The sequence below is a fragment of the Vanacampus margaritifer genome, chromosome 15 (genome assembly GCF_051991255.1).
Source record: "Vanacampus margaritifer isolate UIUO_Vmar chromosome 15, RoL_Vmar_1.0, whole genome shotgun sequence".
Taxonomy (NCBI): Eukaryota; Metazoa; Chordata; class Actinopteri; order Syngnathiformes; family Syngnathidae; genus Vanacampus; species Vanacampus margaritifer.
This window is the reverse complement of record NC_135446.1, coordinates 8,585,650-8,611,058: the sequence shown is the minus strand read 5'-3', so window position 1 is coordinate 8,611,058 and position 25,409 is coordinate 8,585,650. Positions and strand designations below refer to the sequence as shown.

At 40.3% G+C, this 25,409-nt stretch overlaps 1 protein-coding gene across 4 annotated transcripts in view; it reads right to left on the bottom strand.

The window, feature by feature from the left end:
* ano2b (anoctamin 2b) overlaps positions 1–25,409 on the bottom strand; it is a 32,367-nt gene that overhangs the window by 3,275 nt on the left and 3,683 nt on the right. Inside the window, exons 1-24 of one of the 4 annotated variants that reach the window (XM_077544492.1) lie at positions 25,047–25,354; positions 22,111–22,506; positions 17,355–17,453; positions 17,103–17,254; positions 16,925–16,979; positions 16,791–16,842; positions 14,830–14,885; positions 14,693–14,740; positions 14,473–14,537; positions 14,147–14,281; positions 13,873–14,033; positions 12,105–12,187; positions 11,947–12,033; positions 11,215–11,298; positions 7,856–7,930; positions 7,520–7,721; positions 7,065–7,176; positions 6,940–6,997; positions 6,763–6,863; positions 6,485–6,627; positions 4,919–5,071; positions 4,213–4,265; positions 3,201–3,379; positions 306–411 (exon numbers count right to left, since the gene is read on the bottom strand). In XM_077544492.1, the coding sequence (XP_077400618.1) occupies positions 306–411; positions 3,201–3,379; positions 4,213–4,265; positions 4,919–5,071; positions 6,485–6,627; positions 6,763–6,863; positions 6,940–6,997; positions 7,065–7,176; positions 7,520–7,721; positions 7,856–7,930; positions 11,215–11,298; positions 11,947–12,033; positions 12,105–12,187; positions 13,873–14,033; positions 14,147–14,281; positions 14,473–14,537; positions 14,693–14,740; positions 14,830–14,885; positions 16,791–16,842; positions 16,925–16,979; positions 17,103–17,254; positions 17,355–17,453; positions 22,111–22,506; positions 25,047–25,070 (2,679 nt within the window). In that variant the 5' untranslated portion in view covers positions 25,071–25,354. Of the gene's footprint in view, positions 1–305; positions 412–3,200; positions 3,444–4,212; positions 4,266–4,918; positions 5,072–6,484; positions 6,628–6,762; positions 6,864–6,939; positions 6,998–7,064; positions 7,177–7,519; positions 7,722–7,855; positions 7,931–11,214; positions 11,299–11,946; positions 12,034–12,104; positions 12,188–13,872; positions 14,034–14,146; positions 14,282–14,472; positions 14,538–14,692; positions 14,741–14,829; positions 14,886–16,790; positions 16,843–16,924; positions 16,980–17,102; positions 17,255–17,354; positions 17,454–22,110; positions 22,507–25,046; positions 25,355–25,409 lie in introns of those variants that run through there. The other 3 variants (XM_077544490.1, XM_077544491.1, XM_077544493.1) reach the window with 3 other exon arrangements.

Genomic DNA, 25,409 nt, shown 5'->3' with positions numbered 1-25,409 from the left:
GAACTTTGTAATGAGATCCAGTACACAAACTGTTTTTTTTTTATTGACAATGTTAAGGAGGTATTAACTTAAAAATATGTTGCAGTATTGTTGTTTGCACTCTGACTCACACACTCTCATACACAATACAGCACTCAAAATTTAATACATTTTTTTATTTTATTTTAAAACTTTATTTAATTGTCTATTGACTAAGATGCTGGTTGTTTTTTGTGTTGTCTGCTCGCTATGGCTGTTATTTGTTTTTTTAGCAGCCGATGAACATAATCAACAGGTCATAAATTAAAAAAAAAAAGCACTCATACCTGAAAGAGTATGACGAAGGCCAGTCTTGCTGCCAGGACGCACCAGTATTGTTTGGAGAAGTGGTACGCATCTGTAGACCAGGGCGGTTCCCTGTAGTCTTTATACCTGGGATGGGGTGGGGGTGGTGGGGGGGTAGGTTCATTAAAACATCTTCCATCCCTGCTCAGATTCAAGGGTGATGCATTTTATTAAGATTCCTTTACATTATTACGTTTGTAGTACACACTCGACCAAAGCAAACAGCCAAGCACGTGTAGCTAATGGCTAACATGTTCCACGTGGAAAAATACAAAAACAAGGAATAAGGAGGAGGAAGATGCCAATAGAATACACATTAGGGTGAAAATGTGTGCTTAATTCACAGCCGGTCTGTTTGGTATTGGCTGGAGAATTTTTGAGCAGCGTGAAGAATCCTTTTCAGACAAACACATTGCAACACACTTCAGCTGCTATTAAAAAAGAAAAAGTCCAAGAGAAGAGAAATGACTGCTTTGGCGCCAATAAAACAACACAAGATCTATATTTAGCACAACTTATTATAGTGTTTCATGTCCAATATCGTTCTCATAAACGATGACATCTGTAAGATTTTCAATACAGAATAAAGTATACATTTTATTATGCTGAGTGAACAAAAATTGAAAATCTCTTTTCACGCGCTCCTACATAATGTAGTTTAAACACGTTACATTCAACTTCTCATTTAGCTTCACGTGCTTTTAAAACCACTTTTTTTTTTTAATGACAGCCATGGAAAGTAAACCAGATTATAGGTGAGTCACAATAAAATACCCCCAAAAAACTATAATCATACTTTAGTGCACTTTGCAGTAAAAGCAACTTAACATTTGAGTTTGATTCCGTTTTTGAACATTCACACACTCTATGAATAGAGCCCACTAAAGCCAGAATAAACTGCAGTATAGAAATAAAAGTGTGCGTATGCGAGTGCATTCCTCTTTATTCTCCTTATACAGTCATGTGTAAGGAAATCTGTCCCCCCCACCCCCTCCCCCGAATTATTCATCTTGTTTGTAACTCTCATGCCAGTATCTTCATATGTTGCCACACATCTCAATGTTGACATTTTGAAGCCAGTCAAACTGGAGAGTGAGTTTTGTATCTTTCCATGTTTGGTGATAGGAGCGCAAGTCTGCAGCAACGGGAGCGTCAATATTGTTTCAGAAGACACCTTAAGAGATTATGATGAGAGAATTGAAAGATTTAAATAATAATAATAATAATAATAATTGCCAGTGCCTTATGGGACATGATGTAACATCCAAAGACAAGTTGAATTTGGTTTACCACAACACTGCTTAAATGCATTTTTCCTTTCGGACCACAATTTTTTTCTGTTTGACACCCTTTTCATATCTTTGAACCCTGAACTTCTTCCTTCCTACATACAACCATCCATCATCCACTGCGTGCCCAAGCGGATGGACAAAGAAATGAAGTGTCTCGGGGGTCTGACACGGAAGGGCAAAGGGTGAGATGGTTTGCCTTGAGCCTTGAGGCGTCACCGGCAACACGGCTGTACACACTCGAACTCTTATTGGAGCCCTAACAGCCAATTTCACGGCCCGGAGTAGTCGAGGCATACATCATGCCCGAGACATTCACTGGCACAAAGACTGGCATTCTTTTACCGTCACTACTCGGTTTCTTATGCAAGTAGAGGTCAGACTAGTATATTGGCCCGTTCACTCTGGAGTGATTTGTATTGCTTTTATGAAATAGTGATGCATGAGATTCATTTCATGACGTGGTTTGTGGCCACACTGCACCTCAAAAGTTTATAAGAGTCTTTTTACATTATCTACAAGTTAAAAATATGATAAAGAAAAAAATTCCCAACACTTCAGGGTACGCTCCAACCGCCTGTTTTAGCTAAAGATATTAACAAGCTTTCTCCGACAACAACAAAAAAACTTTCAAAAATATATAAGTTACTTTCATATACTGATAAAATGTCTTTACCCATCTCGAAATGGGAGACAGACTTGTCTATAGCGCCGGAATCAGATTTTTGGATTCAAGTTTGTGAAAACGCATTTAAAATGACAAAACACACAACTTTACAACTTATCCAATATAAAATTATTCATAGAACATACATTACTCAATATATGATGAAGAAAATGGGACTCTCAGACTCCGACATTTGTCTCCAATGCTTACAAAACACTACAGACACTTATGTTCATGCTTTATGGTTATGTACTCCGGTTATGTATTTCTGGACTAAAGTCTTAGAAAAACTTTCCGCTATTTTGGACTGTAGGATACCTTTATCTCCAAACTTGTGTTTGCTAGGTGACCTAACAACAACTGACTTACCCCATAAACAATTTCAATCTACACTTGTAGCCCTTACTATCGCTAAAAAAAACAATTCTTGTTAACTGGAAAAATAAACAAACTCTGAATATCGACCAATGGTCTAACCTCCTCATAAATCACATTTTAATGGAAAAAATATCTGCCTCAAATAAAAACCAAATATCAAAATTTATAGAAACATGGTCTACGTATATAGAAATTTTTAACCTAATTCTGGTTACTTAATTCTGCCTGTTAGCGAGAGCCACTACATCGTGATAACTTACATTGATGTTTCTGCATTTGGCAATTTATTATTATATTATATTATTAGTATGGGATTTTTTTAAATAGGTTTTAGGTGAACTAATGAATACACACACACTCGCACGCACGCACGCACATACAAAAAAAATTAACAAAAAATAAAATATATATATATAAAAAAATTTAAAAAAAGGAGAGCAATGATGACATGTCAAATCGAATGAACAATACTGAGCTCTCCAGAGAGAGAGAAAAAAAAAGTCTTTGACATACGTGGTGAAAGCGGATGATTTATTTTTTACCTGCAGACGGTGACATCGCCGTGGTCGGAATTCTGCGGCGCCGTGCCGGGTTTGAAGTTGGACACGTTGAAGTGGGAGAGCGTGTGGTCGATGAAGCCGTGCATGGTCCCCGACTGGCTGTACATGTACTGGTAGACCAGGCGGGGGATGAAGTCCGACGTGAAGGATATCACAAAGGCCTCCGGGCGGAAGGAGAGTGAAGAAGAGTGAGGAATAACGCTCACAGTTGGATACAATTCAAATCTGTTCACAAAGCGCCGACCAGTGGTCATTATTTTATTGATGACAAATCTATACATTTGCTCATCTATCTACTTTTCCACTAGATGGAAGAAGGTACAATTAACTTGTGTACGCATCATGGGATTTTCGTCTGGCACCTTGTGACATTGAAAAACATTAAAATAACGCAAATTGATTTCAAAGAGGCAAATTCTCAGCACTTGTGATGGGGGAATTCACATCTCAAGTTTGCTCAAGGCCTAAGTGGGCTTCTCACTTCGAAAATGTTAAAAAAAACTTTGAGGCATGACCAGTGCAAGCCACTTTGTATAGGCTTATCTTTTCTCCTACATTATTCTGTGAATACAGCACTTGGACCTGAGGTAATGTTGCTTCTGTAGTCAAAATCCTCCCAAGGTAGATAAAGTCGAGGTTACCCATAGTTCTTTGCAGGTTGGGTTGCTTACCTCTACCCTCCAGAAATCTGCTTTGATTGAACGTAAACATGCCAGTTTTGAGTTTGTTTGCAACTCACTTATTATCCGATATTGCATACTTTTCTCTCCCTCTCTCTCTTTTTTTAAATAATATAATTTAAATGAATTTAAGTCTGGACAACATCAACAAATGAAGCTGTCAAATGTTGTCAACTGGTGTATATTAAAGCAGACAGGAACAAATAAAAGGGCATCTGGTGTCGCCATGGTAACGGCAGGGATGATATTCTTAATACAAACCAGCATGTAGATAAATGATGCATATTATTGCTTTAAGAGTTGTCTTTACTTACATTTATTATAACTGAGAATTTCCCCATCCCGCTCAGTATGTTGTACCATATACCTGCGGAAGAAAATAAAATTAGTTCCAAGAAAAAAAAAAACGTAGGGTTTTATGCATAGTGAACAAACAAAACTGTGTAGACTTTATTCAATGTAGCACGGGCCTGTTTGGCTTAATGAAAAAGAGCATAGGGCCATACAAGAACATGCGAGCAGAGCCCTCCCAAAGCCTCTGGATGAAGGGTAGCTTGGACTCGTTTCAAACAGGAATCAAAGTAGATTTGCAGTGACTACATGAAGGAGCTGCAGGGATTCTAACCAAAAGCAGCAGAGCAACAAATGTGTGACATCCACCGCCACCCCCACCAACTCCCCAAACCACTCTTCGCCCTCCAGCCTCCAACAAGCTACCCGCTTCAAGTCACAGTGAACTTTGAAAGAATTTAAAATTGGTTAAGTTTTGACTGCCGCGTGACATCATCCGGCGCTACAAATAGAAAGGGGGAATTTCTGAGGATTCCAAATAGTCAGGTTGACAGCCCTTTATATCTACCAATTCACTTTAGGGGCAATGATTAAGTCCCGCTCCAACAGTGTCATGGTCGTCAAGGTGATAGCATCTCCACAAAGAAACAACCAGTTTTCACTCACTGGTCACTTTATTAGGTACGCCAGCATGAATTTGAAACCAAAAAATCCGTGAACCGATTTTACCGATGTCTTTGGCGCGGGCAGCCACAGGCCGGCGGAGCTCTGTAACAAACTTCTTGGCATCCAGTCGGATCTCGATCACGTTGTTCAGCAGGGCGAAAAGGGGAGCAAGCGGGAAGGAGGCCACGAACAGCGAGACAAAGCCAAACTGGATAACTGTGTGAGAAAGAGAGCGCAAGATTAGCTTTAGACCCGCTGGAATACTTTTTTATGATGTGTCATAACACTTCCTGTATATGAGTGACAGCAGGATGTGACAAGACGTCTGGTCAATGCGTCGCTAGTTTTGTGCTTGACATGCCAATGAAGCTAAAATACTGCACATGCAAGAATGTGATATTTCAAATACAGCGCTATCTTGACTTACTTGCTAATACAATTGTGAATTATTCATTCAATTACTTTTAACTCATTCACTGCCATTGACGGCTATAGACGTCAAAAATTAATTTGAACTATTTTATTGGTTTAACATCCCCCCCCCCCCCACTTTTGTTAAGAGTATGAAAACCTAGATTTTTTTTTGTACATTTAGAACAGATCTAAAATCTGTGATTAATCGTAAGTTAACTATTGAAGTCATGCAATTAATTACAATTTAAAAAAATTATCGCGATTACAATTTTTAATCGTAATTAGTTGCATGACTTCAATAACACTCATGATTAATCACCAATTTTATATCTGTTCTAAATGTACAATAACAAAAATTCTTGGTTTCTTGTTAACAAAAGTGGAATAAAAATGTTAAACTAATAGAAATAGTTCAAATTAATTTTTGACGTTTATAACCGTCTTTCTTTACAGCCTTTTCAGATCAGAATGTAATAACCATGCGAAAAAACAAATGTGTTGTTTCCCCCCCAAATACATTCTAAAGATGATGTAGAGGAAGACAAGACGAGCTGGTCTGTGCGGTGGAATTTAAGGAGTGTGAGAACGGGGATTTCCACCGAGACGGAGAGCGGCGGCGTTTCGGGACTCCACGCGACGAGACAAAGAGACGTGACAGGGGGGGAGAGGCAAGGCGAGCGCCACGGGGCGAGCTTAGCGCCTCACTGGCCCACCTGAGCCGAGTTTGCCAAGTTTGATGATTTGGGTAAAAACTTGAGTTGACACAAAACATATGCTACAAATTGTACAAAGTGTACGTTGGCATGTATTGTAAAGTTCAGACAATTTTGACATTCCTTTCTGTGCCCTGCCTTGTTTTACCTTCTTACTCTATCTGTACAGCAAAAACTGGAAAACTCAATTGAAACTTTTGTGCTCTCTTCTGGCCTGCTAAATTTGAGCTGTTGACATCAAACAAAGGCATGTCAACACATTAGTGATTGCATGTTTTTTTAAAATAGTAAACATGGTCCAAATTGAACACTATAAAAGGCCAAAAAAGTGATAAAATAGTAACCTTATAATAACGTCAACAAGAGTTTGTGTATACAGAGTATAAACATGGGCTTGCGCTAACAAATACATTTCCCAAACAGGATCTCAGACAAACTGCAGTAATGTTCAGGAGTACATCCAGTATGTGTGTGTACACGTGCGTCTTTAGTGTCGGCTCACTCATTTCCATGTACTCGGGCGTGAGGCCCTCAAAGGGAGCGAGGGCGTAGTCCAGGTTCCACTGCTGCGGAGGCCTCTCCTCTTCCTCCTCCTTCTCAGCACCTCCTTTATCCTTCAGCGTCCGCACCAGCTTCTTCAACTTGCTGTCGGGATGGTTAACTGTACATTACATCACTATAAAGTAGACTAGCAGCGCTGCATGGCTGGCAAGGCATCAAAGTAAAGCGCTTAAATGTACAAACTCCAGGAAATGTCACTAAGGAATGCATCATACTCACGGGATGCCGATCTCAAAGATGTTGTTTTGGATGAGCTGCTTCCCCAGCATGATGATGCTGAGCTGAATGCACAACTCAATGAGGCAGCCACCTGGTGCACACTGAAGGAAACGCACGCACATTTTTGGGGGCCGTGTATTCTCCATCTGCTGATTTGCATACGAGATTCGCGCTCACCTCTTCCATTCGATAATCGTTAAAGACATACACGTAACTTCCCGGTCGACCTGCAAACCTAAAAGTACATTGGAAGTTAATTGAATTTGTGGGCTGAGGCAATAGTCCACAAACTCACAACATACCGCCCCTTGAAGAATGCCACGTAAAAGATGGGCGCATATGCATTCATGAACTTGAGCAAAAAGGCTTTAAGGATGAGACGCTCCTCAAAGTTGGTCTCTGTTTTCGGAATTTCTGCAAAACAGCACATTAACTTCATGATAGACAACGTTAGCAAGCAGCATTAGGCATCAGCTGTTGAGCTAAACTTGGGAACGCATTTTTTTGTCGTCCAATCATACTTGCCCTTGTTCTTTTTCAAACTCCTTTCCTAATCTCATGACATCAACTCTAATTTAATGTTGTACTGGTCAAAAATTTGGCATCAGAGGTGCGAGCAGGCGCCAGAGATTTCTCCTTAGCCGAAACACGCCATTAAACATTCTACACTGTCCTTTCACATATTGTGACTAAAATGATCATAATACAATTTTTAACTAATTTATGCAGAAATAAAATGAATCCAGGTAAGACATACCTAACTCTGTCAGCCACACCGCTACGGCTCCGTAGATCTCATCCAGGATGAGAATAACCACCAAGTTGATGATGACCGCCGTAGCCGTCACTGTCACGCGCACGTTAGACTTTGTTTCCGGGTCAGGGCTCATGGCCATCAGCGCAGACACTGTGATGCGGTAGATGATGACGCCGAAAACGGCTGAAAAGGTCAGACCAAACTATGGGCAAAGACAGAAATGTGTTAGTACTTCATCAGCTATGCATGGAGTTCACATACTAATTTATGCAAATTACTACCTGCCGCATTGCATGTTGAACATGTATGGTTGCAATTAGGTATGATTGTACTGACCATAAAAAGAATGGAAGAAACATTGATGCAATATCCGGAAAGGCGGTCTTTCCAGGTTAACTTCTCAACAGCAACCTGAGAGGAATAATAATGCTTGTCAGAAAGAAAAAACAATAATCTACCAGATGAACAATTGAATGTCGTATTCTTACTTCTATGTTACACTTCTCACATTCGGGTTCATTACTAAACTACTTACTAAACTAAAAACACATTCTCAATGTGGACAAGCTCAGACATAGACACAATGGAATTTCACACATTCACGATTGAGGGAGTGAGAAACGGTTTTGAAGACTTCCGTTACAAACTCAATGGCTCTCTCTAGTGGACGATATGGCTCATTGCAGTAGTCTTGCACAAGCTTCCCCCATTCAATTGTACACCCCACAAACATCACTTGCGTAGATGACGGATAATAAAGCGGACTAATTTACGCTCATCATTCATTTTAATATGATACAAAATGCGGTAACTTTAGGGCCAATTCAAAAATACACTCTAATTACTCCATATCTGATCCAACTGCACATTTCATTCAACCATTAAAAAAATATATAAATCAAATCAAATGTGTGCTTATGTGTGAGGAGCGAGATGTGTGTCACCATAGTGACGGTCACTAATCTTACCTCTGGCTCCTTGCCCAGCATGTATCACTCCCACTCAGCCCTCCCCCTGTTTCTCACCATCCCGTGACTATGTCGTTTTTTTGTACTTGAATCTACCGCTTTGCCCTCTCCTCTTTCTTCTTATTTTTTTAATATACAGTCAGACATGATTTGTTTTTAAGAACTTGCACCGGGAAGCCAAAAGCTGCTCACGGTATAAAATTGACTTGATTCCTGGAGCTCATATTAGTAGTCAAAGTGCACCAAACATTCTTAATTTGGACTGGGCCCATTTATACACCATTAGATTCCTATCTGCTTCTTTGGGCAGGATTTTGCTATTAAGATCTTAGATATTAAGCTATTTAGGATCCATGATTTAGTCAGTGAGAAATAAGTCATATGTCCGATTAAGACCTCACGATATTAACAACCTGCACTGTAAATGAATATCTTCCTTTATATAAACTGTTGAGTTTATTTTTCATTTAATCTCTCTAAAAAAAATCGGGGAGGGAAATTGGTTGTCACGTTAATGGTGAAAAAAGTTCTGATTTACCGTTTTCTCTCTCTTCTTCTTTTTTTAATAACACAAAAACGACAATTTCAGTGCTGTTCAGCACTGCCACCTGGCGGTCAGGAGGGACCAAAAATTGAACCTAGCATTTCAACAAGAGTGTGTAGACTTTTTATATCAACTGTAATTACATTTCAGAGTCTTTTTTTTTTTTTTTTACTTTCACTTAAGGAGTTGAATATTTGAGTATTTTTTTATTATCAATTATCTGTACCTTTTAAGTACATGGCGTGAGTACTTTTGCCACCTCAGAAAGTGTGTGATGATATAAAAATTCATTGTGGTTTCCTTGCCACTGGGTATATGACACTTTGTTCACACTCTGTCTCCTACTGGCTTTGAGTTTAACACTGACTTGTTTGGATGGGGGCTGTGAAGTGTGTGCTGATATTTTAGACTCACTGCTGCTTCCTCTCTGTTCATAATTGTGGATTTATGTCATCCTAGCCGGCTTCCATGTGTAAAAGCGACATTACATGTAGGTTGAGCGGAACGGTGACGAAGGAGCTTCACGTTAAACTAAGACGACAGAAACTTTTGGCATCGCATCTGAATGTTGACAAGTGGAACACAAAGGGCAAGAATAATTCCCCCAGATAGTGCCGGCCAGTTGGAACGACATCCGAAACATCTCGGATGAGAAGTGACACAACTGGGTCATGTTATATAAAGCAGCCGCTCTATTTGCTTTTATTAGTGCACAGACCTTGAAGACACTGTTTAGTTCAGCATTGAGTCAGTCAAGCAAGTCACCAGGAGGGAAACCACAGAGACAAACAGACAAACCATTCACACTTAACTTGCACAGAGCTGGCTCACGCCCAAGCAAAATTAGATTTTACAGACCTCTATTTCTGTATATAACGTTGACAATATTGATCATACATATGTATGCTGTCAACTTAAACTACAGCTATATATATATATATGGATATTTTTTTCTTATTTTTTATGTGCAATAAATTTGGGATTTGAATTGGGTAAAAAAAAAAACACTGCAGCAACAATGTGCAAAAACAATAAAATAAAAACTATTTTAATATATTAAAAATAACTACATAACTGAACAGGGCCACTTAAAACGATGACAAAAATGCTTTAAGAAAAAAAACTCAAGTTCTTCAAACTATGTAAAAATGTGCCCAAAAAAAATAATCAAAATAAACTACCATTAATCCAAACATTAAACTTTTTTAATGCTGCTAGGCTGCGTCTGGAGGAGGAGTTTTTGAGTGCTCAGAGTTCATTTCAATGTTGAAATATTAATGGAGTTGGACATTATTGTCACAAATTAATCTAGGTTGTATTTTGTAAATTTCTATAGAAGATGATTTTTTTTTTTATGTAAATGGATTTATTTTCAAATCTTTTTTGTTTGGGACCCTATGGCACCCCATTGAGGAGTCCTCAAATGTGGACCTTAAAACGTCACTGTTGGTTTTGTCAGGCCATGGTACTTTTAAACATGTCTCTTGTTTACAGCTACAACTAAGACATAAAAAAGTGTATACTAATCTATGTTTATTCACCTTTTCCCCCAAAAAAAGAATCGATAAAGAATCGCATCGTTAAGCAGAATCGAAAACGGAATCGTAAAAATCTTATCAATTCCCATCCCTATGCATGAGGCAGATGGAGGGCGGCAAAATTCTAAACCAAATCCAGTCTGTAAACTTTTGGCCAGAGGCTTGCAAAAGTACTCAACAGCTAAGGTGTTAAGCTGCTAATTAGAAGATATTTGAGTCATAAATGGTCAAATAAAATAAAGATATTTTGGGGCAAATTCCTCCATAGGGCAACATAGATCATACATAACTGTTTGCTTTTAAACACGTCGCATTTTATATTGTTCTTATTTTTAATACATTTTAATAGTATCATTACTGAAGTATTAATTATGACTATTTTCCTATGTTTAAGCCCAGCGTTAATTTTCAAACAATGGCTTTCAATCTTTGGTACTTGGTGGTTTATGCCTTGCACATGCACAGATAAGTGCACCTTGGGAGTTTTTAAGAACAGGTAGAACATGCAAACTGCTCACGTAAATACCTGAGAGCGCAGCAGCCAGAAGATGGAACAGGAAGAGAAGAACAGATCGGCGTGCAGGAGAGGAAATGAAAGGGAAAGAAGAGGAAGGAGGGGCAGCGGAACGGAGTGGGGGGGTTTACCGGTGTTCCTGCAGCCATTGCAGAAAGTAGTTTTCTCCTCCATCTGTCCTTCCCTGTCACTGTCCCATCCTCCTGCTTCACTGGCTGCGGGACAGAGGGACAGGTTACACACACACACACACACACACGCACGCACACACACACACACACACACACACACACACACACGCACACACACACACACACACACACACACACACACGCACGCACACACACACACACACACACACACACACACACACACACACACACACACAGACGGTGGGAACACATGGGATCGATTTTGGCCGGTGCCGTCTCAGTTTTGGGTACAACGTGTTGAGCGGCACATTACCATAGAAATTAATTCATGTGTCTGCACGGTGGCGGTGACGAGAGGACGTACAGTGTATGTGGGCCAACCAGGGAGAGACTGACCCAATTCGGAGACAATCTAGATCACTCGCTGATATTATTAAGATAAGCGCAAAGCTGCGAGGGAGACGCAAATTGGAGGAAATATGGGAATTCCAGGCTAACCCGGCATTGTTTTAAGTGTGCATACACGCAATGCGGTTATGGCATTACGAATGAGATCCGATTTGAAAAGTTGAAAGAAAGTTCACCTGTGAAGGTTCTAGTGCATTTTAGGTTCATCCTGCAATCACACCTAAAAAGCCAAATATTTCTCACTTTTTGTGAGCAGCTTGTGTGCGCCAGGATTTGTCAACCAATCAATCCCATTTCCCCTACCTGATTCTTCTTCTTCTTCTTTTGATTTTTCTGCTTCCGCTGCCTCTTCTGCAGGAGGATGGTTTCGTATTTTGGTCTGGGGTGTTCCTACAGGGAAGGGAACATTTATGGCGGCATCTTTTGGGCACATTTTAAAGGTGTGCGCGCAATGCCGCTACCTCGTCATCCTCTATGCCAGTCAAATCCCAACTGAAGCTTAAACTGATCTGGCGACGCTTCCAGTGCTCCAGGAACAACACCGCTACGCCCACAAACACACAGATGGGTGTCAGAATGACACATTTTCATCGTATAATCTGCACTGCTTTCATGAATTTAAATGCTGAATTTCATTTATTTGCAGCAACAAAAAACTAGTACGAGTAAAGGAAATACTGTCTATAAAACAAATATAGACCCAACTATTTTAATTAAAGGAAAAAGCTATTAGAATAATGAATCAAGTTGGCTACAGAGAATTATTTATAGGATCTGATCTGAATTTTGTGTATTTGAAAACACTGGAAATGTTGTTTTTTGTGTGTAACCAATGGCACCTGTTTGTCATAATGTCTTTAAATTAGCCCCTGGAGAACCCACTGGGTCAAATTTGGCCCCTATAAATTCTGCTACTCAAATAACAAAGACCTTTTTTTTTTTTTTTTTTACAAATTGACCTTCAAAAGTCCAGAGTGCCACTTCTGACCCCTGCATGGGGCCATCTAGTGGATGAATATTGCACTTACACAAGCCAGAGTGGTGGTGACAAGATGGCTGGCAACATGCTGTTTTGTTGAGCTGGAAATCAATCCAAACAAAACCATCTTCTCAGCAAACCATCAGATGGTAAAATTGTGTTTTTTTTGTTAATCTATTTCATATCATGTTGCAGAATGCCTAGGAGTATGTTTTATATATATATTTTGATAAATTAGCAACTCTGGGTTAGTTTAAAAAAAAAAGGGTTAAAATTGAAAAAACATATTTTGGTGTTCAGTGAACTTATAGCAGTCATTTAATGTATAATTCATAATTTTCCAAAGAAGAAAATGGTTCTTGGGTTCTCCAGGGTTAAGAGAAGGATTAGGGGTGTGCCAAAAAAAAAATTGATTCCCATAAGAGTCGCGATTCTCATTTAATATGAATCAGAATCGATTTTATTTAAATTATTGTATACTGTCTTGCCCTTGTTTATGTGTGCCTTTATTGGGAGCACTGTTCATGTTGTGCACGATTTGGCCAGTTAGGGGCAGTGTGGTTTCACGTGTTCTGATACACTGTTAAGTTGTAGCCACATAGAAGCAAAAACGTATGATCAACTTATTCGAATAAAAGTTGTTGTTTTTTTTTTGCAGTGTAGGAAGAGCATATGTCGATCACTAATGTTAAGATGCTTCTCTGTATATATTCCTGAAGCGTTTTGTATGAATAGTCGTTCTTTTGAGTGATAAAAGTGACAGGAGTAGCGCGCTAATAATTAGCATTAGCGAGTCAGACTGGAGTAGATTATGACAATTCTTTGCATATCTATAAATTGAATCAGAAATCATTGTCAAACAAGTCATTTTGAATCTAAAATCGTTCAGAATCAAATATCGATCCTGAATCGAATCGCAGACCCAAAAATCGGAATCGAATCGTGAGACAGTCAAATAATAAATAAAATAAATATAATAAACTATAATTTAAGGGGTTTATTTACTGTATGTGTTTTCAGTTTTGGGGGTAAAATTATGGAATGGATTTACTGAGTTATAAATTAAAAAAAATAGTAGTAGTAATAATAAAAATAATAATAATAATAATAATAGTAATAATAATAATAATAATAATCTAGTCAAAGCATTCTAGGAAATATTAAGCCTGGTGCTTCAGCCATTTTTCTTTCCTGTGTTTCGTATGGAAGCGAAATAAACCATTCATTCAATCATTTAATTTGACGCTCACCCCACAGAGACATGAAGATGGCGAAGAAGACTGTGGCGGGGTTGTCAAACAGGTGCGAGGCTCTGGCCGTGCCGCAGGCCGTGCTCAGCTGCCAGAAGTCGCAGGCTCCGTCACACAGAGGACACATGGTGAAATTGAGGCGCTCGTCACACATCTCCAGGCTTCAGGGGGGGGGAGGGGAACGACAAGTGCAATACTTGGACCAAATCGGAGAATTGGTAACTTTGGGCACACGGTTCCAGTGGATTCATCCTATTAGCAGCCATGTGTTTACCTGGGTATGTTTGTGTCCACTGTTGCTACCCCGTAGCCAAACACAATGATTCCCACGATGGAGGCTGGCACCAGCAGCTGAGTGTAAACGCCAAGCCAGGCAAAATACAGGCCGATCTTCTCTCCAAAATACTTCCTGTAAGGCGAGAAAGTAAAATAAAGGCTACCACTGTGGGCAAGACGACTCCTGCACTTGATTATATACGTTAATTGCATTTTATTTGAGAAATAAAGTTTACAGAGTACAGAGAATGCTAAATGTTATTGACAGGCTAACTAGCATCACTGTTTGGTGATAACCTAACCTAACCCAACCCTAACATTTACCTGACCAAATCAATGGGTTGGTACTTGTAGAAGGCCGAGTACCTGGCCCACTCTTCATGGAGAACCTATAAAGACAGACATGAAACAGCTGCTGTGCTAATCCTCAAAGGCATGGAGGACCTTTATTAAAAGTTTCACCCCCACCCACACATCACAAAAAATGCTCAGGGTCACTTGGAGAGAAGGAAATCTGGCAAAATGTGAACGACGGAGTTGGTACCTGTCGATCATTCCTCTCGTCGGGATGTCCAGTGGCATTGTAATCTCCCTGAGGAATACAACACACAAAATGCAGCAGATTTATAGCATAGCCATCACTTTTTGTTCTTACAATGCTGAAGGGGAGCCAAAACTTACATCGTGAAGAGGGAAGGCAGCGTCGTAGACACCCTTTGCTATCAATGTTGTGATACCTGTGGGTGAAGTCATATAAATCCATGTAATTATCACAAAAGGTAAAAAGGTAAGCAGAGCTGCAATTAGGTAACATTAGCTCACAACTTTGGATAAGTGGCAAATACTTCATTGCTTGGAGAATTTGTGTATGGCTCTGAGTGAAAATACTATAATAATTGATATTAGCTCTTTTAAAATATTTTTTTTACCCCAACACATTAATACCTCATCACATAAGACAAAGATAATGACATTCAAACACCCTGCCCAAATATTTTTTGCTGATTTTATTCTTTATATTTTTTCAATCGGTTATCAGATGTTTATTCTTCCAAAAATCAGCATCAGCCTAGCTCCACCCTCCAACCGTCATGGTAACGAAAGCTGTACCCGCCATTGGCCCGGCAGCCGTGTACTTCCTTGTGTGGTTAGCAAAAGCAGCTAATCCAACTGATGTCATTCGGGTGCAGCAAAACCAACGCTGGTGAGGATCTTAAGTGTACTCGTAGCTTTTCATCAGCTGATTGAAAAGCTGCGCTACTTAAGCTGGGCTTTTTAGTGTCAGGCAAACTGGGAGCGCCACATTTAGTCTTCTCCAGGGGAAGGAATGACATGACCTGTGGATGGAGCTCCGGACGGCGGCACATCGGAGGACAGACCGACAAGGCCTCTTTCATCAAAGTGGCAAGTCAATGATGAAGTGGCTCAAAGAGGACTGTGCTGCCATTAGCTGGGCTATTAATGAACCTCACAGACTAATACACACTCTTGAGGCTTGAGGCTGGGCCTGCCCTGCGGACGCATGACCCACTTGTGGAGGTAGAAGGGAAGCAACAAGCAGGTGAGGGAGGGGGAAAAGAGGAGGGGATCTCTGTGTGTTTAGAGGACAAAATGTTGCCAGTAAGAACTAAGGGGGGGAAATTAGGTTAAAGAGATGCAATTCTATTTTCTTTGCCTCCAGCTTAGGCACTACCCTCCGGCTGACACCTTCTGCTGTGATGGGCAAGCCAACCCTACACATGGCACATAGCGATTATTATTACTACAGTATTTAGGCTTCATTGGTGCAGAGCAAAGTATGGCCCGCTTCGCTCTTTAATCCCGCCCACTGAGCATTTTATTATCAAGAGTCCTGATCTATAGTATTTGCTGCATTCTGCTGGACTCAAAAATGAAATACAGAATTAAATATATATATTTTTTTAAATATTGAAAAAACATCCAGAAATAGTTGCATCCATGGGTCAACTGTATTTATACATTTCAGTTAAGTTAAATTTGTAGAAATTACGTTTAAATTTTAGTTTAAGTGTATTTTATTTTGTTTATTTTATTCACTTAATTCCTCCTTAAATAATTTGCAAATGATTTAATGTAAATTAAGAAAAACATTATCATACATCTAAAATAAATAAATAAAATAACTGTTGAATTGATTTATTAAATAAAATATTAAAAATGGTGTATTAAAAAGTAATCAAATTAATCTGAAAATGTTTTTATATGTTTTATAAATAATATTTAAAAATTAGAATAAACAGATGAATTTTGCTTTTTTTATGTTCATCAAAATGTATGCATTTATTTTGGAATGAATTCCTCATTTAGAAAGTTGACAATTGACTTGTAAATAAAGAAACTGATATATTATTCCCCATATTACTTATATTTATTATTTTCATTTCATTTAATAATGTGTTGATTAACTATATTACATTTAATAATAACATCTGGGGGGGGGGGCAGGAATTATCTTATAACATAAAAAAATTATTTTACATATTTAACACTTTTTTTCTTTGGGGTTAGGATTACGCCCGGTTGTCCGAAAAGCACAAAAAAGTTTGCCCAGGGCTGGTTTAGTGGCACCTGTTTTGAATGCATTGCACAGGAGAGCTGAGCTGACAGCGGCATCTTCTTACCAATGGTTTGACAGGTCCGTGCACAAACGGTCCTCCTCAAGATTTCATACACCTTATAGGCACAACACAGGACACCATTGTACAAGATTTAGGAATGAATTCTCACCACCAACATGTTGTGAGCTAACACTTACGATGCGGCCCCTTGTGGCGTTGTCAAAGAAGGTGTCTTTCGATGTGATGTTGTACCTGACAAACAACACATGATTTAACAGAGTAGTGGCTTTTGGGTTCAACTTAACAGGCTCAGATTTAAATTTCACACACAAGTAGGATGTTTGAGTGTGTGTGTGTGTTTGTTTTTGGTCTCACAGGTGGAGCTTGTCCCGGGAGAAGCAGTGTGTGAGGAACTTGGTGGCTCCGTGGTCCTGATGGAGCACTTTGGGCTGGAAAGGCTGCTTCATCTTCCTCCACACGCTGCTCATGCTGCTGCTAAACGCACTTTCCTCTTTAATTTCATAACGCTGTCAAACACATCGGATCATGTATTGCAGAAAATAACTCCATTTACGCACTCGACATCATAGGCAGAACTGAAAATATTATGTTATGTATTGCGCTTACAGTCTTGGTTGGGACTTTAATTTTGAGAAACTCCGCCTCCCTGCACAGCACCGGCCAGGGTGCGTGGAGACGGGTGAAGCTCAGACCATGGGCCTTCACCTAAAAACAAAGTCAAGTGGTTATTCACCTTGTTTAAGGTACTTTGCATTCACAGAAGAGAACCCTTCTTTAAGGAATTTTTATTTATTTATTTATTTTTTTAATTCAAGAAACAGGTATAGTGTGAGTAGCTTTTCAACAAATGTGGATCTCTTCACCTTGAATGAATTCAGAAAGCATCTCCATGCAGCTTAAGGAAGTGCTCCTTTAGCGTTGCTAGATTGCTTGTTGTGCCGGACTACAATTGCTCAACTTGGCATCGTAATTCATTATTCAACTCAACTTTATATTTATACACCACTTTAAAACAACCACAGCTGTTTTCATAAGACGGAACCCTGCAAGGGCAACGGATAGAATGATAACAGCAGAGGCCCCAGAATTGATCCCTGTGGAACGCCATATGTTCCACTATACATGTGAATTCGTATTGCACATAGAGAATGATGATGGCCAAGCGGGATGTATCCTCGTGAATTCACTTGAGTCGGGTGTGTGTCATGTATTACCACTGCGACAAAAATGCTATCTGTTAGCCTTTCTATGTTGTTTTGCATTGTGCGTTAGCATTAGGAAGGTGTTTACCTTAATTGGGATAGACAGACTGAGCATGTGTCACACTTAAGATGCTTCTCTGTTTTCAGTTTTGACCCAGCAGTCCATTATCTGACCCATTTTAAATGCCATCCCAGCATAAACAATCCTATCGCACTGTAACACATTAACTTTGGCCCGACCAAGAGAGGATTTGCGTGTTCCTAAAGCGGCGCCTGCGGCTGTTTTCAACACTCCTCGCATGGTGCAGCCTGTTCCTGGCACACCGTTTTGCCTCTTTGTCCAGCATCACCGTGTCCTGGAAAACACTGTATGCTTAATAACGTCCCGCGCTGCCGATGATGAATCATCGCCCCCTCGCCGCCATTACGGAGCATTTTCCAGACACATTTGCAACCTTGCAAATAAGTAATGTGTTGGGATGGAGTGTGTGACTGATTTGTGAATATCAAAGTGAGCGACATTGTTTGCAGCGAGAGTGCAAAAGGGGATGGATGGCAAGCGCGCAGGTAACGTTACACTCCTCGGACCCCGATCGGCTACTGTAAGGGGATGGAGTGGTGGGGGGGAGGGATATGCGACGGTGGAAACCCGATTCCCTTTCTCGACTTGGACGTCCCTGAGATCTTTCACTCCCTCTCAGCCAACCCTCGTCTGCATGACTGTACCTTGTGTACCCGGCAGGCAACGCTTTCACAGGCTTGATTGACGAGTCGGCTCATTGAACTGCCACTCTCACTGCTCTTGTGTTTCATTATCTCCTCTCTTATCACATCAGCTACTTCCTCCCTGCTGCTACATTGGGAAGCCTACTGGATACACTACTCACAAAAACATTTGGGCTTTTTGGTGCACGTTCAGGGAAAATGCAGTGTGGCCTTTTATTGTGGGCAGCCAGAGGCACACCTGAGCAATAATAAGTGTCTCCCTTTGGGTATTCTTAATAATAATAACAGACTTTAAAATGCACAGACCTACAAATCCTCTTATCACGAAAAAAATATATTTTAATTAATTCGCTAAATCTTTGACGTCTTTCGGCGTCTATGGCAGTGAATGCGTTAATAAGGAACGAATGATAAACAACACCAAATTCTACTATCATCACATTCACCTTCTCCTGCCCTCTTTCCTCCCCACTTGTGTCAAAAAGCAGCGGATATAAATACATTTGAGTCTGGAGAAGGTTAATTAGTAGAGGGATTTCCAATGAGCTCTTTCTCTCAGTAGGGGGTGGGGGGGGGGGTAACTAGGACGCAGCCGGGGGGGGGGGGGGGTGGTTGATCGTTTGGGCGACAGCATGTTGCCGAGTGAGAGGTGGGAGTCCAGGAAACGTCGATGGTGAAGATGACTGATGTGCAGTAGGTGTGAGGTACTCAACACATATAAAGCGCTATGTATAATATAGAAAAGTAGCAAAAAGAATGAACCAAAAATTCAGGAAAATCCACCAAATGCATCTCCCTGACACAACACTTTTCGTATGTACAATCATTTTCTCTTCTAATTTCTTCAACTTGAAGTGGTTTAGTAGTGACTAATACTTATTGACTAGCAATAAATTGCCCTAGCAAAAAGATTAAGGACCGCCCATTAAGAACTCACGCCATTTAGACCGCTGTTCCTTCTACGTGCCAGCACCTTCTGAAAGTACATCTACAGCTGAGAGGGTGTAATTATGTTTGCCAGTCATTCCGTAAGCGTATCCCCCCCCGCTATATTCAAATGAAGGAGTGTAATTATGTTTGTCAGTCACCCTGTAAGGGTATCCTGTACTATATAGTCAAAGTAGGGAATGAGAATCTCTTTCTGGCTTCTCCCGGCTGTTGAGTACTCAATATGTCGATCTATGAGATAAGATAAGGAGCTATCAGGAAGCTAATCTCTTACTAGATTAAAGTCTTATATATTCAATGGTAATCTGATTAATGCTTGCCTGCAGACCTCACATCACCAATAAATACTATTTTGGTAGATTTTTTCATGTGTAGACTGAAGAAGTCACTCTCCTACAATGTAGTTAGTTTATGGATCGCCTCAAAATAACAACACAGACATTTTGGTCTAGACCATGAAAGAGGAATAAAATTATTTGTCCTCTTTGCGTGTTCCAAAACTTGAAGACAGATTTAATGTAAGAAAAAACACCTTTGCAAAAATGATTTTAATCTAACAGAGATCTCTGGACATCGTAACAGACTCCAATTCATCACTTAACAGGTGGAATTCAAAGCACCGAATGTGTCTCTTCCGCGTGTAAAATGGCTTCTTATAGTTAAAACCGACCGCCTCTCTTTCATTTGTAGACAAAACATACTCTCTGGGTACTTTTCCATGAGCGATGGCGAAAATAGAGTCAGGGGTGCGTGTTCGAAACAGATTCTGTTCACAAGGACCAAATGTGTTTTCCCACAGAGAAGGAACTTCTAGACCAAATAATATGTCCCAGCTTAAGGTCAAATTATACTGAGTTCAACACTACTTGCTTTACACGTCTATAAAACCTTTCAACATGGTTAATATAAAGAATTAAGATGTTAATAAAGTATAACAATGGTTAATTTATGAAAATAAATAATTTAAATGTTAATAATATCTAACAACCACTAGCAACTAAAGTGAGTACACCTCTTGGTGAAAATGTCCAAATTAGACCCGAGGTGTACTGAATTTTGTTGCCACTGGTTTTGGCACTTAAATTTGTGTCAAGTGTTTTTGAGGCAGGATTTGCATAGGCAGTATATATGACCTCACCTAAGGAGAAATAAGATGACACTTTTTAGGAGCGTAAAACAAAATTGTTACAAAAATATTATAAATCACTGGAAATTACAGTATACAAACACACAAGGACAGAATTGCATTCAAAATTGCACCGATTCCTCTTGAATTATTGGACCCGACTCCAGCAACGCTCGCCAACGTGCGACCAAATATCACTCATGGCAGTCGCCAAAAACAGTCCCTTTTGGTGTTAGCAGGCAAAGCGTGACAGAACTTTCACAATAACCACATTTGTAGGATCGCAGCCCACAGGCCCGCAACAACAACAACGGCGAGTGGGTGTATTGCCAAGCGCCGACTGCGCACGCCATCACACACACACGAGCTCAAACCAAAGCCTGCGACGCTGACTCATCGACGGTGGAAGGACGTCTGAATGTCAAAATCTAAATGAGGCGGTACGCAGGGTAAATTAGGCAAGTGGCACGGAAGAGGGCACAGCCAGCAGCTGGCGTGGACACAGCAAGTGGAAGGAAAAGCTGCCAAATCACATTAACTTTTGTGAGTCGTGTGAAATTGACTCTCTTGCGCGAGTGGTGCCTAGAACTAGGAAGATCATGTTTGTCTCGTTTCTCAATACTTAACAGTTTTTTAAGAATATAATTTGTTTTATGATGAATGCTTTTTTTCTAGGCTGGCTCGGGCTTGTCCTGACTCACGCACTGGCATGGGTATTTCCCATGATGCAATCTCCTCCCTCCATCTGTAACATTCGGATAGTAAATGCCTCTCCTCCCTAAGCTGCAGTCTTTTACAATGGTTACTCTTGCATATCATACTACTACTACTACTACTATATTACTATGCACGTTGTTCTGTCATCCCACCCCCTCATTCTCGCTCGCCCTTTCAATCCAATGAGTTGAGGCAGATGGCCAAGCTTTTTCCCAGCTAGAGAGGAATTTTCTTCTTCATTATTGTTTGAAAATGTATGGATAACACATTCAAATGAATAAAAAAACATAAACAAAACATTGACAATATCAAACGGTCGGCTAAAAAATAACCCAACTGGCAAAAAAAAAAAATTGTTTTTAAAGACCCAACTTTTGGGTTGTTTTACACACACACACATAAAAATTGAGACACTGTATTTTTAAAAAAAGAAAAAATTCGTCATTTTATATAAAACGATCCCAAAAATTGGGTCATTTTGAATAAAATCCCACAAATTGGGTCATTTAATACAAAACAACCCAAAAAGTTGTGTCAAATTTACCCAAAAAGTGGACCAGACAATTTTTTACCCAAACTGGGGTATTTTTATGGTGCCAGTTCCAAAAGCAACACTCAGTCTTGATTGACAGATCACACTCACCTCTCTGTCTCTTTCAATTTCCAGGCCAGCCTCCAGCAGGTTGGCCTCGAACTCTTGTCTGATGAGATGCATCTCATGGTCGGCGGGTTCCGCCGCTTCGTTCCCTCCTCCACTGTCGAGCTCCATGATCACCTCGCCGATGCTCACAGCCTCCCCTCCCGGAACGCCGCCGCTCCCGCCCCCTCCTCCTCCTTTGCTGTCTGAGCCCCGCGACGGGGGGAAGTTGCCGTTGGAGACGATGGACAGTCGGTCGTGGGAAACCGACGTGCTGGCGGGCGACCGGACAGAGGCGTGTCTTTGCTGGTGGAAGACCAGGACGTAGTCGACTTTCCGCCGGCCGTCTGAAAAGTGGAGGCCCTCGTCGTTGTCTTGGGGGCTTGATGAAGAACTGACAACCTGTAGAAAAGCAACCAAAAGACGCCATCGTTAGTATATGGATACATACAGTATGCCAAGTTTAAGTACGTTAAAGCATAGCGTTAGGTTCATTTGCTTTACATAAGCCAATCAAAATAAGTTGTTGCAAAACAGATTCATTTGTTGCATGAGTTTGTTCAAAACCACATGAATAGAGGACCTTGGGAAAAAAATAATTGGATGCTGAATCAGAATCACAATATTGATTATTTTTTCAAAATTGTTCAGCCCTAATTTGAACCTACATTTGATACTGGTAACTAGGCGTGTGCCCAAAAAATCGGTTCTCATAAGAATCGCGATTCTCATTTAGTATGATTCAGAATCGATTTTAAATGTCCCAAAATCGATTTTATTTAAATTATTTTATACTGTCTTGCTTTTGTCTGTGTGTGCCTTTATTTGGAGCGCTGTTCATGTTGTACCCGGTTTGGCCACTGAGGGGCAGTGTGGTCTGATACACTGTTAAGTTGTAGCCACATTAGAGAGTAGAAGGAAAAAGTCACAATCAAGTTATTCCAATAAAAGTTATTTTTTTGCAGCGTGGAGCCGTTCTTTTGAGTGATAAAAGGGTAGTGCGCTAATTAGCATTAGCGAGTCAGACTGGAATAGATCATTGTGATTCTTTGCACATCTATAAATTGAAGCAAAAATCATTGTCAATCAAATCATTTTGAATCAAAAATCATTCTTAACTGAAAATCGATTCTGAATCGAATCGCAGACCCAAAAATCTGAATCGAATCATGACACATTCAAAGACCCACCCCTACTGGTAACCCAATCATTAGCCCACACAGCAAATGATCACTTCAAAAAAAAAAATCCTATTGTGGTTTGTTTGCATCAATAATAGTAAATCACAACACCCGGTTTAGCACGGAGATGAAAAGCAAAGCTTACGTAAGCGTTTGAATGAACTTGAGCACGGACGGCTACGTCGGCACACAAGCACACAGAGTGGCTATTGGCAGGTTCTCAAAAACACTGAAGTGAGAACCTTTTCGCAGCAGAGTGGGCAGTCGCATCACCTTTGCCACTTTGATTCTTTATTTAGACAGATTGTTTGGAAGGAGACGGAACATTGAGGACACAAGAGGGAAGGCTCTATAGGCCCGGGGCATGATGGGAGATTTTAGTGCTGATTTCAGTTCTGCTGTAAGAAATGCAGGCCAACGTTTTTGTATTTCTCTTGTTGTCATGGAGAATTTAGCAGGATTTCATGCAATAAAAAAGAAGAAGAAAAAAAGTGTTGTTAGTAGAAAATGGACGTTTTACTGTTTGACTATTTTATAAATATATATTTTTTGTATTCCAACTAGAAAACTTCTATTAAAGAGCCTCAATTTGATTGCACTAAACCCAATAAAGTAAACGAAAGCATGCGCATATTTGCTGGATTTAGTCGCCAGGTGGTCAGAAGAGTAAAACAAACAACAGTGGCCAACGGGGACACATTGACAGGCAGAGTGAGAACCAGAAAGAGAGCAACGCGAGCGCACAAAGACTCCCTGCACAATGCAGCTGCTCTAAAGTATGAGTGAGGCATGCACATTCTCTCTCATGCGTGGCCTTTTTTAAACGTCAGTTAGGTGTCCAAAGAATGGGGGAGCCTTTTTCGGGATTGTTTAGTACACAGACCCCGGTGTTTCCCTTGGATACCATCCAAACGCGGTCACGTGCTGTGTTGGGTCCCCTGCTGGATTGGCTGCAACATTACGAAACCATTCCGAATACCTGCCTGTACTTTATGCCTCCTTGGATGGAAGAAACATCGCCACAAATCATATTAGAAAGTAAACTAGCAAAAATCAGACTACAGGGTAAGTCAATTTCTATATGGCTCACCTGACGCAAAATTTGTGGGAATATTAGCTATATTTCAAAGAGGATAAAGAATATATGCCAGTGAGCATTGTTATATTATCTGTCGACATAATGTATGTAGCTGCACTGTTTGTGTTCAAATGTCCATTTGTTGTTATACCGCCCAAGAGATGCTATTTGTTAGCCTGTCTATGGCATTTCCCCATTAAAGCTTAGCATTAAGCTATCAGCTTGAAAGAAAAAGTGATGCGATTGTTTTGAATAGTAATACTCTATTGATTTAATGTTCAATTCGACAGTAAACTAAAACTAGGGCCCGACCGATATGAATTATTTTTTTTAGGTCAATGCCGATTCTGATATTCAGGGGAGTAAAATTCAGGTGTTTTTAAAAAATGTGAATAAAATAACTTTTCTCTTGGTCCCTTAATGTTTACGACAATAAAGATTGTTGACGGTTTTACAATACCTTGTCTTTTAGTATTTGTTTAACTGCACAAGAGAGAACAATCGGACGATTTTTTGCATATTTTGGGGGGGCTGAGAAAACAAATGTGCAAAAATCGGCTAAAACCAGCAGGTTTCATATGAAATGCTAAGCAGTGTTTGCAATGATAATTGCGAGTGGAAAGCTAATCACTAAAAGGTGTAGGAGCAGTTCTGAAACTAAAAGAACACGCTGCTGTACTCACTGGGATCTTGTCATCAGTCTGCATGCTGTGACGCTTCAAACACAATCAGACAAGTTGAGGGAGACGTTGAGTAAAAGTTGGCAAAAAGGCATCCGAATTCATCCCCGCCGCCTCCACCACCTCCATCCTTCCGAAAATGACACTACAGGTCACTCCACTTAGTCCGCCGTGCCGACGCAACAGGTTTCATGGCGCGGATCCTAAACGGGGTTCGGCTCAGAGCGAAAGGGAAGCGCGTAGCGGCAGCATGATCCACACGCGGGAGGAGGCATCCATCTAGCTTTCACGCTGTGAGTGTGTGATGAGTGTCTGAGTGAGTGCGTGAGCGTGTGCGTGCGTGCGTGCGCGCGGGCTGCGTGCGCA